Genomic DNA, 14,074 nt, shown 5'->3' on the forward strand with positions numbered 1-14,074 from the left:
TTGCTAATTGATCACATTAGAAAGGCCACATGCTGAGCTTGTAAATAAACCAATTGAAACAGTACACTTGATATGAATGCTATAAACGAGTGTAGCACATATAGAAAATGCTTTACTTCAGTGTTACTCGTTGTAATACTGTACCATACCTGGTAGTACACTGATAATGCCATCCTTTGCTGCTACGATTTGAGGTAAATATCTCAGAGTTCCCATCTTGCCTCTTACTTGATTAAATCTACATAGATTAGTAAATTGATTGAACTTCAGAATACGGAGTATTTCATATACTTGTGGTTCAACCAAAGATATTTTGTCAGATTTGTTCATTTCGATGACTCTATATGGATTCATCCACTATACAGAAGAAAGAAAAAATAAAACTGTTATTGTTAATAATGAAAAAAATAACCAAAACAGAAACTTTGTTCAGTTGATTTGTGTATATCTTGGTGCCTGACTACCACTTTAATAGTGGGGATGTCAGGTCAGCTTTGATAAAGATCTCCATACCCAGTTATTTCTAATTCTAATGATGTGTTATCTGTGATGAATATGTTGTCTGGCTCACAAAATCATATGTCCCCAGCAGAGTGTTCATAATGGATACGAGTATACTTGTCATACTATTGTGTTATTATTTTAAGCCCGTGTTTGTCTTATTTTAAGTGACGTCATAGCACTTTCCTACTATTTGGCAATGAATGAATATCATTTGTTGTACAACTTTATAATAATTACCTCCGATTTCACAATTTCTGTATTGTCTGGTGTCATCTCTGGTCCTGGTATCTGGTCCAGACAACATAGATAGAAAGCTGTGTCGTACCTCTTACGTTCAACTACTGGAGTTAACCAATTGCTCCACTCAGACAAAGTCCAAACATTTGGAACACATTGTAGCAGACGACACAAATTAATAAACTGAGATGCGTCGTCATGGACACGCTTTCTCCACTCTTCCAATTTAGTTCGACCAATCTGTTTAACACAGCGATTTATTTATTTCCATTTCGCGACGTCTTCATTTGCAGTCGATTTAATTGGTTTGACGAGAGGAAGGCCAGCCTCTTCAAACGCCTCTCGTATTGCACAAATTCTGAAAGCGACCTCGTTTGGAACTCCACTGGATCTTTTGGTGGAAAATATCGGGGGTCGCTTACCACCGATGTCTTGGAGAATTGTCAGGACATCAAGTGATCGAGCTTGTTCGAAAAGTTGCAACCATTCAGCGGAAAGGTCAGCATCGTCGAGGGCACCACCCGGAAATACGTACCTGTCTGGTAAGACCCTACTGTTACCGTGTCTTTTCAACATCAGCATATTGTAATCTATCAACTTGGTGCGTCGCCGTAATTCCTGGTTTGAAGATCTCGCAGCTATAATTACAGTTGCAGCATCTTTCCAGGGTTTTGAGCCAGGGGAGTTTGCCATTGTGCTACGTGTAAAACTGTTTGGGCAAGTCGCATTATTTGGGTTCCGAATATGACTGCATGATACAAGTATAGGCCCCTATATAGTTCAAAGTACAGACTTCAAAGTCCAAAAAGAACATTTTAATTTATATATACTAATGACTGAACGGTGACTTCTTTGTCGACGAAACTTGAAATATTGGGTGACATTTATCAAGAAAGGGAATACCTATACAGTTATAAGGGGAACACCACTCTCGGAAATATACATTTTCATAAAATATGGCCATGGGTTCTGGAGAGTCATTTCGTGATTTTTACATAATTCACTACGTACAATTACTTGCGATTTCAGAGAAACATCATGTTGATATAGTGCCTTTATAGGGTATCTTTGCTTTGGGCCATTGCCTCATTGGAGTGACTCAGCAAAAATAATTATTAATAGTTAAAAACTGAATATTTATGACTCCTATGTGCTTATTCCCTTCAGTGTAAACCGTCTCTCATGAATATTCATTGTGCAACCATGAATACATTTTGTATATTATTTCTATTGACTCATAAAGCAATAGCGCTCAGCAAAGATACCCAATAAAAATACCGCCAATGGCGTTGTAGCACAACTGTAAAGTTTTTTAAAACGTTTATCCATATGCTAGTCCATGCTAACAATAGGTGTTCATTTGCTGAATAACTATCCAGTTGCCTATCCAACCATGTTGCTATCTTTACGATAAATGCTATCATTTGGCTGTTGCTATGGGCGTGGTCATGTTGTTAGATATATTTGCATACATTTATTATGTTTTTGTTCACTTGTGTATGAATTCCTGATATTGTCTTTGCAATACACGTGATCATGTGGCTGTTGCTATGGGCGTGGACTTGTTGCTTGGCAAATTTACATACATTTTTTGAATGTTTATTCAATTGTCTATTAAACCCCATTGTTATCTTTGTGAAATACACCACCGTTTGGCTGTTGCTATGGGCATGGTCATGGTTACTAGGGTATTTGCATACATTTTTTGAATGTTTATTCATTTGTCTTTCTATTCCTGTTGTTATCTTTGCAATATACGTGATTATTTGGCTGTTGCCATGGGCGTGGTCTTGTTGCTATGCAAATTTACATACAATTTTTGAATGTTTATTCAATTGTCTATTAAACCCTGTTGCTATCTTTGTGAAATATACCACCGGTTGGCTGTTGCTATGGGGGTGGTCATGGTTGCTAGGGTATTTGCATACATTTTTTGAATGTTTACTCACTTGCCTACCAGATGATGTTGTTATTTGACCAAAATACACTGCCATTTGGTTGTTGCTAAAGGGCGTGGTCATGGTCGCTAGGGCCAATTTTGTCAAAATATTTTGAAGAAAATTTGCAGAATAACAGTTTCAGAAACATCTCGCCAAGTTTCAGACTCATTGACCAAGTACTTTTTTGAGATATAAGTTTTTGACCAAAAATGAACATTCTTACACCTAATTTGCATATCACTCATGGAATCATTGTATGCTTAATATATCTTCGTCCATACATCCCTAGATGCATCCTCATTAAATTTCAGCCCAATCTGCTCAATAGTTTTGGAATTATAGATTTTCAACCAAAAAGACACATTTTTAGCCCTAATTTGCATATCACTGACGGAATCATCATGTCATGAACAAATCTTACTTTACACCCCCTTAAGAATGTTCCCACCAAATTTCGCACCAATCTGCCCAGTAGTTTCTGAGTTTAAGTTTTTTGATCAAAAATCACATTTTTTGACCCAAATCACACACCTGTGATGCGATCATTTTGATTTGAACAATTTCCCAACTAGACACCCAAGGTAATGGACCCATCAAATATCATGGCAATTGGTTCAGCGGTTTTTGACTTTAAGTTGTTTACACACACACACACACACATATCCACACACACACACACACACACACACACACACACAGACAGACAGACAGACGCCGGGCGATCCCTATAGCACTACTGAACAAGTTCAGTTGTGCTAAAAAGTAGAAGATCAATTTGATGCTTCTCTGAAATCGCAAGTAATTGTAAGTGATGTTAAATCATGAAATGACTAGAAACCAGAGTTATGAAAATGCCTTTATTTCCTGAATTGGCGTTCCTCTTTCAAGATCTGTGTATAAACACTGGGTATGTGTGTGTGTGTGTGTGTGTGTGTGTGTGTGTGTGTGTGTGTGTGTGTGTGTGTGTGTGTGTGTGTACGTACGTGCGTGCGTGTGTGCGCGCGCGCGCGCGCGCGTGTGTGTGTGTGTGTGTGTGTGTTTAATAATTAAATGACTCTCCAGCACCAAAAAAATTAATTAAAATGTCTATATCCTGGAGTGGCGTTCCCCTTCAATTAACAACATGGAATTCAATATCTGTTCGGTATGTGAATAAATTTGTCAAGTGTAGTTGCCACTGGTGCTTGTAAGTGATTGGTCAATGTATGCTAAGAGTTGTAACAGGTGTTACAGGTACAGAGGTGTTGAGAGGCCGGTGTGTTCAATCTCGGTTGCTAACACCCACGGCCAGACATGGAAAAAAATAGTTATGGTTATGATGATAGTAGTTGTCTTCCAGGATTACTTTTAACGTCGGTACCGTTTACTGTTAGTAATAACTTCATCAAGAAGATTGTAGTACATCCATAAACCAAAACAACTCTGAATTGCACTATTTATGAAATATAAGGGGGGGGGGAGCTGAATAAATGCGTATGGTACGTGGGGACAGCAACCAACCCAAACGCAAGTCGCTCGTTCTTGTTTTCATTGTATGTTTGAATTCGAGGAATTTAGAATAGCTACAAACAGATACAATATAACATACTTTATTGCTATTTGGATAATTTGCATAAAAATGCATTGGAAATTGACTTTCCACGTGCACTCATGAAACGAGGTGAATAAACATGAAATGCTCTTGATGGTCTGATTTGTAACAGCAGAATATAGGAGTTCACACAGGATGTAGAAAGGAAACATACAAAGAACATGTACACCATCAGGTATGTTACATTTTTACATTCCGCATTTTGGCATAGACAATACATTCCAATTCACTGGTGATACATGGCCGTATGGTTGTTGGATATTACATACTACATCTACTACTTTGCCATAAGCTTCAGGATGTAATATATTACGATGAAAGTGCTGACCCTTTCGGCAACTCTCTTCGATTGTGTCCTCTATATGTGGCATGCCACCGTCAACCTGACACGGATCACGGTCTTCATCATATAAGTTATCACCTAATAAATGACAAGTTCTGTATTAAGGATGAATAGAGAAAAGAGCACCAATGGCGTTGTAGCATAACTAGAGTTTGGGCCAATGATTGTTGATATAATATTCTTCAGAGGGTTTGGTTGATAGGGCATTTATCTGTCTTGCCAAATCGATTCATACCCATCATTGCTGTTATCTTTGCAGAACATACTCTTGGTTGTTGCTAAGGGTGTCTCCATGGCTACTATGCGCATGTGTACTTATACATCGCTCTATTGTTTTTACTTAGGGACCGGTCAGTTTCTCTAGCCTGGGGGGGGGGGGTGAATTCTTAAATTGGGCCGCCAAAAAGTCACTGAACTCCCCCCCCCATCTATAAAACCAAAAACACACTGACCCCCCTATCACTTATATTCTAAAACATGATGCCCCCCCCCCCATATACCTCATTTTATGACCCAAATCACAAACCGGTGGTAAGATCATTTTGAATATAAAATAATGGAATGTAATACAAGTCTCTGTGCTTCCAACATCCTGGGCAATGTGTTAGTAATCCAATTCATTTGTTTACTTTCACTGTTTGTAAAAGGTTTCGTTCGTCCACAGTCTGATGTCGGCAGTTGTAATACTGTACCATACCTGGTAGTATGCTGATGATGCCATCCTTTGCTGCTACGATTTGAGTGAAATATCTCAGCATACCCATCTTGCTTCTTTCTTGATTAAATCGATATAGTTTGGTAAATTGATTGAAGTTCAGAATGCGGAGTATTTCATATGTTTGGGGTTCAACCAACGATATTTTGTGAGCCCTATCCATTTCGATGGCTCGGTATGGATTCATCCACTGTGTACAAAAAAACCATCTTATATTATGCTATGATTATTAAAAAGTGGAATAACAGCCCCCCCCCCCCATTCCATAATAAAAGCGGAATGACAGCCATTGCAATGCTTTGAAAAATGAATGACAACATTTAGTGTATTGAAACATAGAATTGAGTATGTTGAATGACACCCTCTATACTATTTGTGTCAAAAATAAGTTTTCATTTCCTCGCTTTACCTATGACATGCAATATTCTAAATCTGTCTTAAGAAATATGAAAACATCTCGTATCATGTCAGATGGGTTGACAGACAGTGTCCGTCAGCTTTTATATTCGAAGGATCCACAGAGTTGTCAAATTCTTAGCATGTTGTTGATGCCATTTTATATTGTACGATTGTCATGAATTGTTGTGTTTTTTTGTTTTTCTTCTTGTGAAGGCTTAATAAATAAATAAATAAATAAATAAATAAATAATACATACGATATGCTATAGTACAAGAAGAAAATGACTGCAAATCTAATGAGAAAATGGAAAAGACCAGGTTTTATATAACAGGTTGTTGCTGTAATTTAGTTATGTACATATTTTCATGAACTTTACTAATGTATGGTAGATCAGAATTCTTTATCTGATAATGCGTGTAGATGTAACTGTTCGAAAGGCTTGCATTTAGTTGTCCCATTCTCGCAAACCAGCTGCAGAGCAGTTATTTTTTCCGCGACACTACGAAGAACCTCTTGGTGGTGCGTCTTGGACAGTGCCGTGTAGGCTGTGGTTTACGACGACGACTTGTCCTTACGGAAGGCATTCGGTTTAAGTCTGGTCAGGGGTTTAACTAACTGGCCAATTTCGTTCTGGACATTAGCAACCATGATAGCTGATTTACAAATGTACTAAAACGTTGTTTTGTGACCCCCGTCTTTTATTTCGATATTGAAACTTTCGAAGACATTTCATTAACAGTGCAAGGGGTGTAATTCAACTAACTGAATGTAGGAAAGGGTGTCATTCTACCGTTTCAATACAGTAAATGTTGTCATTCATTTTTCAAAGCATTGCAGTGATGACTGTCAGTCCGCTTTTATTATGGAGTGTAGGCTGTTATTCCACTTTTTAAAATAGTGTAGCGGGTGTCATAAACTTACTAAATATTATAGTAGAGGGCGTCATTCCATCGATTTCATAGAGTAAATGCTGTCATTCGTTTTCTGTAGTTCTAGTTGTCACCCTTCGAAAGTCATCATTAACAGCAGTGAATAATTGCACAAATGTTATACTGGTTTAACTCTCCTGTTTGTCTTATGCAATGGAAATTGTTTTTAAAATACATCATGGCACTTTCCCAACGTATTTTGGGAATAAATGAGTATCATTATTGTTATTATTATTATTATTATTATAGGACGACGTGATAATACATGTAATTACCTTCGATTTGACCATTTCTGTATTGTCTGGTGTCATCTCTGGTCCTGGTATCTGGTCCAGACAACATAGATAGAAAGCTGTGTCGTACCTCTTACGTTCACGTACTGGAGTTAACCAATTGCTCCATTCAGACAAAGCCCAAACATTTGGAACACACTGTAGCAGACGACACAAATTAATAAACTGAGATGCGTCGTCATGGACACGCTTTCTCCACTCTCTCAATTTATCTCGACCAATCAGTTTAACGCAGCGTCTTATGTCACTCCACTTTGCGACGTCTTCATACACGGTTGATTTATTTGGTTTGACTAGAAGTAGGCCAGCCTCTTCAAACGCCTCTCGTATTGCACAAATTCTGAAAGCCACCTCGTTTGGAGTCCCAGTGGCTCTTTCGGTGGTAAATACCGGTGGTCGTTTACCACCGATGTCTTGAAGGGCTTTCAGGGCATCAAGGGCTCCGGCTTGTTTGAAAAGCTGTAACCATTCCGCAGAAAGGTCGGCACTGTCGAGGACACCACCCGGATAAACGTACCTGTCTGGCAAGAAACTGCTTTTTCTATGTCTTTGCAACATAAGTAAGTTGTAGTCTACCTCCTTGGCACGTCCGTGTAAATGCTGGTTTGGAGACCTCGCAGCTATAATTACCGTTGCAGCATCTTTCCAGGGTTTAGATCCAGGAGCCTTTGCCATTGTGGTGACTGTTCGGACAAGTCGCAGGATCCCGGGTTGCAAATATGGCGACATGAGTTCAGTATCATATAGATTAAAGTGCAGAGTTCAAAGTGCAAAACACAAATTGACGTATGAGTGAATATACTAGTATTAAGGCCAGCGTGCGAAATTAACACCGGTCCTTCGGCCGGAGACCAACAGATTTCCGTTCGGACCGACAGTTTTTTCAGAATTACAACAACGTATCGGTCCTTATATGACAAATTGAAATTTGGAGTAAATAATAACATTTATTCAAAGATAAATCCAATTTCACCTACATGAATCTGATCTTGTGTTACCTATTTTACTCTCGACATCTCGTTCAAGTCAAGCGACACAGAGCTAGCTCGCTACGTGTTGTTGTCAATGTTGAAAGCATTTACTTTATGAAATTATGTTAGCAAACACATGATTGGGTGAATTTCTCTAATTATTTTTGTCTTGTCTAATCAGAACGTCCAATAATTGTAGCGTTTGATGTGATTTTGAGGTTTTTTTCGTTCCGAAGTTTAACCCGAATCAAACGCTACAATTCCTCTAACGCAAACGCAAATAGACGAGACCTCATTGAAAACGTGAGCGAGGTGTCAGTGTATCGCCCGTTTCAAAATGCTGCATGCCTTGCTATATTTGCCGATTTTGACGGAATTGGGGTACCTCTGAACACTACTTGTGTCTTCAAGGCTCCGTAATTAATGTTGGCGTTAGGAAATGACCGATATTTTGCCAGGTAAGGCGTAATTTAGCAGAAAAGTCCGCCCAACTTTGCGATTCAGATCTGAATCGGTTCCGTCTATTTGCGTTTGCATTAGAGGATTTGTAGCGTTTGATTCGGGCTAAACTTCGGAACGAAAAAAGGCACAAAAACAGACGAAAAAACTCACAAAATCACATCAAACGCTACAATTATTGCAGCTAACATTGACTCATTTTACGCATTCAGCGCATGCGTCTTTTTCCGCCATGATATCGTAATAATTTAATGTTCGCGTCTTTTTCCGCCATGATATCGTAATAATTTAATGTTCGAAGAGTATGAAACTTTTAACGTGTTTGAGACAGTTCCACGTTGTATTTATAAAGTATGTGGCGATATTTAGAAGGCGGCAATGAGCTTCCGAAGAAGAAGAAGACGAAACAGACACTGTTTTTAAGGGCTGGTATTAAAGTCGGTAAATGTTTAGCGGGTTTCCCGATCAATTTACCGGAGTTCCCCATGTGTGTGGCCATGATCAAAACAAACTGACGGAAAACATATAAACTACTCTGAAAATGGCATTTTAACTAATAAAGAAGGCAGGTACACTTCGTAAAATATCTTCAGTACGATAGGTTTTTTTTGTAAAAACAGTTTTAAAAAAATGCGTAGTCTGATTTGATGCATATGATAATGTACAGTTACCATATCACGTTCCCACGTCAAAAAAAAAAACTAGCACTGTAAGATACATGTATGTTTAGCCATAGTTCTCTTCATCATGGTCAAATTTCTTACACAAACAGTCAGACGATACTCAATACACTACGGTAGGGTATACGGGTAGGGCTTTATGGGGGGGGGGGGGGCTCCAGTACATATTTGTAAAGACTGAAGGAAGACGAAACCGCCCCGTGTCACTGTGTGAATGGAAATTGAAATAAAGCAAATACACAGTTTTCAAGAGGGATAGTTATGCGACAAGACCTTCTGCTATGATGAATTTTGTGGGTCCACGTTCGCTAAGAGTTGGATCATGGAAAGCTACATCAGCTGTTGCCGCATGCCACATACGATGAATCTGACTTTGGATTATGTGATTCAGAATTTAGTGAATCGTACAGAGAGGAAGGAGAGGACTGTGATCTCTTAGAGATTGCAGATAATGTAGATTTATTGATTCATTCACCCATATTATCTACAATCTATGGATATGTATTTCTATGGTGGAATGAATACATTCAGTCTCAGACCACTATAGTCTATAGGAACAGATTATTCGAGAATCAATATTGATAGTCTCTGGGTTCATAGTTACAAATGAAAACCTCTACTCACATAGTCAGAAAGTACTTGGACCAGGACCAGCAGCATTTGCTACAGGTCGGTCCTTATGACCATTGACCAGTAGTCATTTTCCCTTAATCACACACTGGTACCTTTGCTTTGGGCCACTACCTCATGGTAGTGAGCAGAAGTAATTATTCATGGTTGAAAAATTAATATTCATGACTCGTGTGCTTTAGAGATGGTTTACAGATTATTTACTAGTATTTGCATTTGGATAGACACATTTCAATTCCAATCTAATGATAATAACATAGGCACAACACATACAGCTAAAAGAACACACACGTGGACTTGATGATTTTAATGGCTTTAATATTATTTACTTTCCAATTGATAACCAACTTGTCTACTTCTATACCTCCTCTGTTTGCGGCACCTCTATAATTGTTTATTTTGTAGTTTAAGTTGCCTGAGACACGGTGCCTAAAAATGTTGTGTCACAAGAGTGACAGACCAAGGCAACACCATTTATACGGTAATACAGCCTCATCTTACTAAAAGGGCGGCTTTGACCATTCAATTTATATGTTTGGACGCAAGAAAATCTAACAGAAATTTTTGATCGATTTTCGTAGACAGCAAACATAGTTGGGGTACACAGTGTCGCTCTGCCCTCAATGGTATTGATACTACAAAGCACTGTGATGGCGTACCTTGCTGACTAGAAGTTTGTGGACCCATATACAATGGAGGGAAAGATATATATGGTGGAATTGTAATGGCCATGTGAGAAAGTTTGTAACTTTTAAAGCAAGTGAAACGATAAGTGGGGATGTTTTAAAAAGTTCTAAGTTCATAACAACAGACACATTGATTTATTATTGTCTTTTACTCATTTTCCAATAAGTTCAGATTTTAAAAGTGACTAAAAAATTGTAGGACAAGTTTTGGCCCCTGCTATAACATTAACGTTTTATTCTGTAACTCCTATTAAATCAGAGTCACTGAGAGCTGCTTATTTTAAGGCGAACTTTCAAATGCTATTGATATGTTTGCCCTTGTTGTTGTGTTCAAGAAAAAGCCATCACATGACTGAAGAAGGCTGGGTGATATAGCCGAAATATATTTACCAGGTAAATTATTTACACTCTGATTTTGAAACTAACACAAGAAATTTGTTATAATTTGGCTTTTGTCATAGACAACACATTCCAATCCACTGGTGATACATGGCCGTATGGTTGTTGGATATTGCAGGCGAAATCAGTTGATATTATGGAACCAGATTCAGAACGTCTTACTAAATTACGGTGATGATGTTGACATCTTTGAAGGCACTCGTCAATTGTATAATCTATGGTTGGCATACTACCACCACCATATGGGTCTTGGTCTTCGTCATGTAAACTGTCACCTAATAATGACAAATTTGGTTGAATTATATCTCAGTGGTGAGTAAATAAAATAAAATAAAATAAAATATATAATGTCATTACTCTTTTACTTATTCATTTTCACACCATCTGTTTCAGGAAAAGTCCAGTCAAATTTATTTCAGACTTCAGGCACTTGTACGCTTTACTGCTATCAACTTCAATATGGTTTTAGAGATAAAATAGCACGTTGGTAAATTATTCAACTTTGAAAGCTTGTAAAAAGATTGCCTACTGCCATTGGCATGTGTTCAGCCATTTTGGATTTTCCCTGCATGGATTTATGGGATAATTTCTGATATCTCATTTATCACAATCTCATTGTCTTGACACTCTTTGTTGTCAAGACAAAGGTATTTTGGTAAATGAGATGTCATGATAGAGTAAACACTGAATGTGTTTGAACTGGTATGGTGGTGGACATATTATGCAAATTTGCTATCAGATCAGAGATGTCACCTAACTGTGAGTGTAATTACATCACAGTTCAATTATAGTTTATAGGAACATATTACAACAGTAGGTTTAGTTTTTGTCTCTCTCTTAGTTTTGGCTATGGCTTAATTTTCAATATTAATCAAAATATGTACAACTCGTAACATCAAAGTAAAGCATTTTCTGTATGTACCACAATCGTTTATAGCATCTATGTCAAGTGTAAAAGTATAATGTTTCATTTGCTATTAATTGACCACATTAGAAAGGCCACATGCTAGGCTTGCAAATAAATGAATTGAAACAGTTCACTTTTACACTTGCAATGAATGCTACAAACAAGTGTAGCACATAGAGAAAATGCTTTACTTCAGTGTTACCTGTTGTAATATGAATGCTATAAATGAGTGTAGCATGCACAGAAAGTGCTTTACTTCAGTGTTACCTGTTGTAATATGAATGCTATAAATGAGTGTAGCACATAGAGAAAGTGCTTTACTTCAGTGTTACCTGTTGTAATATGAATGCTATAAATGAGTGTAGCACATAGAGAAAGTGCTTTACTTCAGTGTTACCTGTTGTAATATGAATGCTATAAATAAGTGTAGCACACAGAGAAAATGCTTTACTTCAGTGTTACCTGTTGTAATATGAATGCTATAAATGAGTGTAGCACATAGAGAAAGTGCTTTATTTCAGTGTTACTAGTTGTAATATGAATGCTATAAATGAGTGATTGTGGTATGTAGAGAAAGTGCTTTACTTCAGTGTTACTTATTGTAATACTGTACCGTACCTGGTAGCGAACTGATGATGCCATCCTTTGCTGCTACAATTTGAGGTAAATATCTCAGCATACCCATCTTGCCTCTTTCTCGATTAAATCGACACAGATCGGTGATCTGATTGAAGTTCAGAATACGAAGTGTTTCATATGATTGGGGTGGTGCCAAAGCTATCTTACCAGACTTGTTCAGTTCGATTGCTCTGTATGGGTTCAACCACTATTAAGAAAAATAGAAATAAAAACAAAACGTTCATATTAAAATGAAATGTCATTTTTCATTGCCATATGGAGAACAACTCTATAGTTATTCACAAGTATTTCAAATACGACTTTCAAGAACACAGCCAGCAATGTCCACTCTTTGAAAACTATATACATGTAATACTAGCTGTACTACTCAATGTCCCCTATGGTACAGTTTCAATTAGTGTTAGGTAGATTTGTACTTGTGATCACACACACACACACACACACACACACACACACACACACAAACGTATGTATGTATGTATGTATGTATGTATGTATGTATGTATGTATGTACATGTATGTACATGTATGTATGTATGTATGTATGTATGTATGTATGTATGTACACTCAATAGCTCCATTTGTAACTGTCAGTCGAAATGTAACGCCCACGCCGGAGTACAAGTATGTATGTATGTATGTACACATATGTATGTATGTATGTATGTATGTATGTATGTATGTATGTATGTATGTATGTATGTATGTATGTATGTATGTATGTGCTAGTGTTTGATAATGTTCAGCGTATACTACCATGTAAGATGTTAGCTTTGTCAGGAGCCAAATGAAGAAATCATAGGTTTCACAACTTCATTTACCTCTGATTTGACAACCTCTGTATTGTCTGGTGTCATCTCTGGTCCTGGTATCTGGTCCAGACAACATAGATAGAAAGCTGTGTCGTACCTCTTACGTTCATGTACTGGAGTTAACCAATTGCTCCACTCAGACAAGGCCCAAACATTTGGAACACACTGTAGCAGACGACACAAATTAATAAACTGAGATGCGTCGTCATGGACACGCTTTCTCCACTCTCTCAATTTATCTCGACCAATCTGTTTAACACAGCGCCTTATGTCACTCCACTTTGCGACGTCTTCATACACGGTTGATTGATTTGGTTTGACTAGAAGAAGGCCAGCCTCTTCAAACGCCTCTCGTATTGCACAAATTCTGAAAGCCACCTCGTTTGGAGTCCCAGTGGCTCTTTCGGTGGCAAATATCGGGGGTCGTTTGCCATCGATGTCTTGGAGGGCTTTCAGGGCATCAGGTGTTCCAGCTTGTTTGAAAAGCTGTAACCATTCCGTGGAAAGGTCGGCATTGTCGAGGGCACCACCCGGATATACGTACCTGTCTGGGAAGAAACTGCTTTTGCTATGTCTTTTCAACATAAGCAAGTTGTAGTTTATCTCTTTGGCGCGTCCGTGTAAATGCTGGTTTGGAGACCTCGCAGCTATAATTACCGTTGCAGCATCTTTCCAGGGTTTAGATCCAGGAGCCTTTGCCATTGTGGTGACTGTTCGGACAAGTCGCAGGATCCCGGGTTGCAAATATGGGTGCATGAGTTCTATTACACAATCAAAGTACAAAGTTCAAAGTGCAAAATACAACTCGATGTATGTCTGAAAGTTCTCGTGTCAAGGCACTTTGCAATATTGAGCGAGAGTCGGAGCCCGGGATCGGAGTCGAAGACGTCGAGACCTTTACTTGCCTTGTTGTAGACCTCCGACCACTAACTATTTTTA

At 38.2% G+C, this 14,074-nt stretch overlaps 3 protein-coding genes across 3 annotated transcripts; all 3 read right to left on the minus strand.

Moving 5' to 3' along the window:
- Nucleotides 1–1,002: 1,002 nt before the first annotated feature.
- LOC144442979 (acyl-coenzyme A diphosphatase NUDT19-like) lies at nucleotides 1,003–1,434 on the minus strand. Its single transcript, XM_078132352.1, has one exon. It carries the CDS (start codon nucleotides 1,432–1,434, stop codon nucleotides 1,003–1,005), a length of 432 nt encoding a protein of 143 aa, XP_077988478.1.
- Nucleotides 1,435–4,448: 3,014 nt separating this feature from the next.
- On the minus strand, nucleotides 4,449–7,647 carry LOC144443879 (acyl-coenzyme A diphosphatase NUDT19-like). The gene is made up of 3 exons (XM_078133471.1): nucleotides 6,935–7,647; nucleotides 5,313–5,520; nucleotides 4,449–4,693 (listed from the first exon to the last, which is right to left on the minus strand). The coding sequence occupies exons 1-3, from the start codon at nucleotides 7,625–7,627 to the stop codon at nucleotides 4,461–4,463; spliced, it is 1,134 nt and encodes a 377-aa protein (XP_077989597.1). The 5' UTR covers nucleotides 7,628–7,647; the 3' UTR covers nucleotides 4,449–4,460.
- Nucleotides 7,648–10,816: 3,169 nt separating this feature from the next.
- On the minus strand, nucleotides 10,817–13,837 carry LOC144442980 (acyl-coenzyme A diphosphatase NUDT19-like). The gene is made up of 3 exons (XM_078132353.1): nucleotides 13,145–13,837; nucleotides 12,303–12,510; nucleotides 10,817–11,052 (listed from the first exon to the last, which is right to left on the minus strand). The coding sequence occupies exons 1-3, from the start codon at nucleotides 13,835–13,837 to the stop codon at nucleotides 10,817–10,819; spliced, it is 1,137 nt and encodes a 378-aa protein (XP_077988479.1).
- Nucleotides 13,838–14,074: the final 237 nt, after the last annotated feature.

The sequence above is a fragment of the Glandiceps talaboti genome, chromosome 12 (assembly GCF_964340395.1).
Source record: "Glandiceps talaboti chromosome 12, keGlaTala1.1, whole genome shotgun sequence".
In the NCBI taxonomy this organism is placed as follows: domain Eukaryota; kingdom Metazoa; phylum Hemichordata; class Enteropneusta; family Spengelidae; genus Glandiceps; species Glandiceps talaboti.

Excerpts from the sequence above, each read along its gene's own strand:
- LOC144442979 (XM_078132352.1), bottom strand. The coding sequence starts at position 1,434 with ATGGCAAACTCCCCTGGCTCAAAACCCTGGAAAGATGCTGCAACTGTA.
- LOC144443879 (XM_078133471.1), bottom strand. The coding sequence starts at position 7,627 with ATGGCAAAGGCTCCTGGATCTAAACCCTGGAAAGATGCTGCAACGGTA. Across the intron at positions 5,521-6,934 it reads CAGAAATGGTCAAATCGAAG|TGGATGAATCCATACCGAGC; the intron begins GTAATTACATGT and ends TTTTGTACACAG. Across the intron at positions 4,694-5,312 it reads CATCATCAGCATACTACCAG|GTGATAACTTATATGATGAA; the intron begins GTATGGTACAGT and ends GTCATTTATTAG.
- LOC144442980 (XM_078132353.1), bottom strand. The coding sequence starts at position 13,837 with ATGGCAAAGGCTCCTGGATCTAAACCCTGGAAAGATGCTGCAACGGTA. Across the intron at positions 12,511-13,144 it reads CAGAGGTTGTCAAATCAGAG|TGGTTGAACCCATACAGAGC; the intron begins GTAAATGAAGTT and ends TTTTCTTAATAG. Across the intron at positions 11,053-12,302 it reads CATCATCAGTTCGCTACCAG|GTGACAGTTTACATGACGAA; the intron begins GTACGGTACAGT and ends TGTCATTATTAG.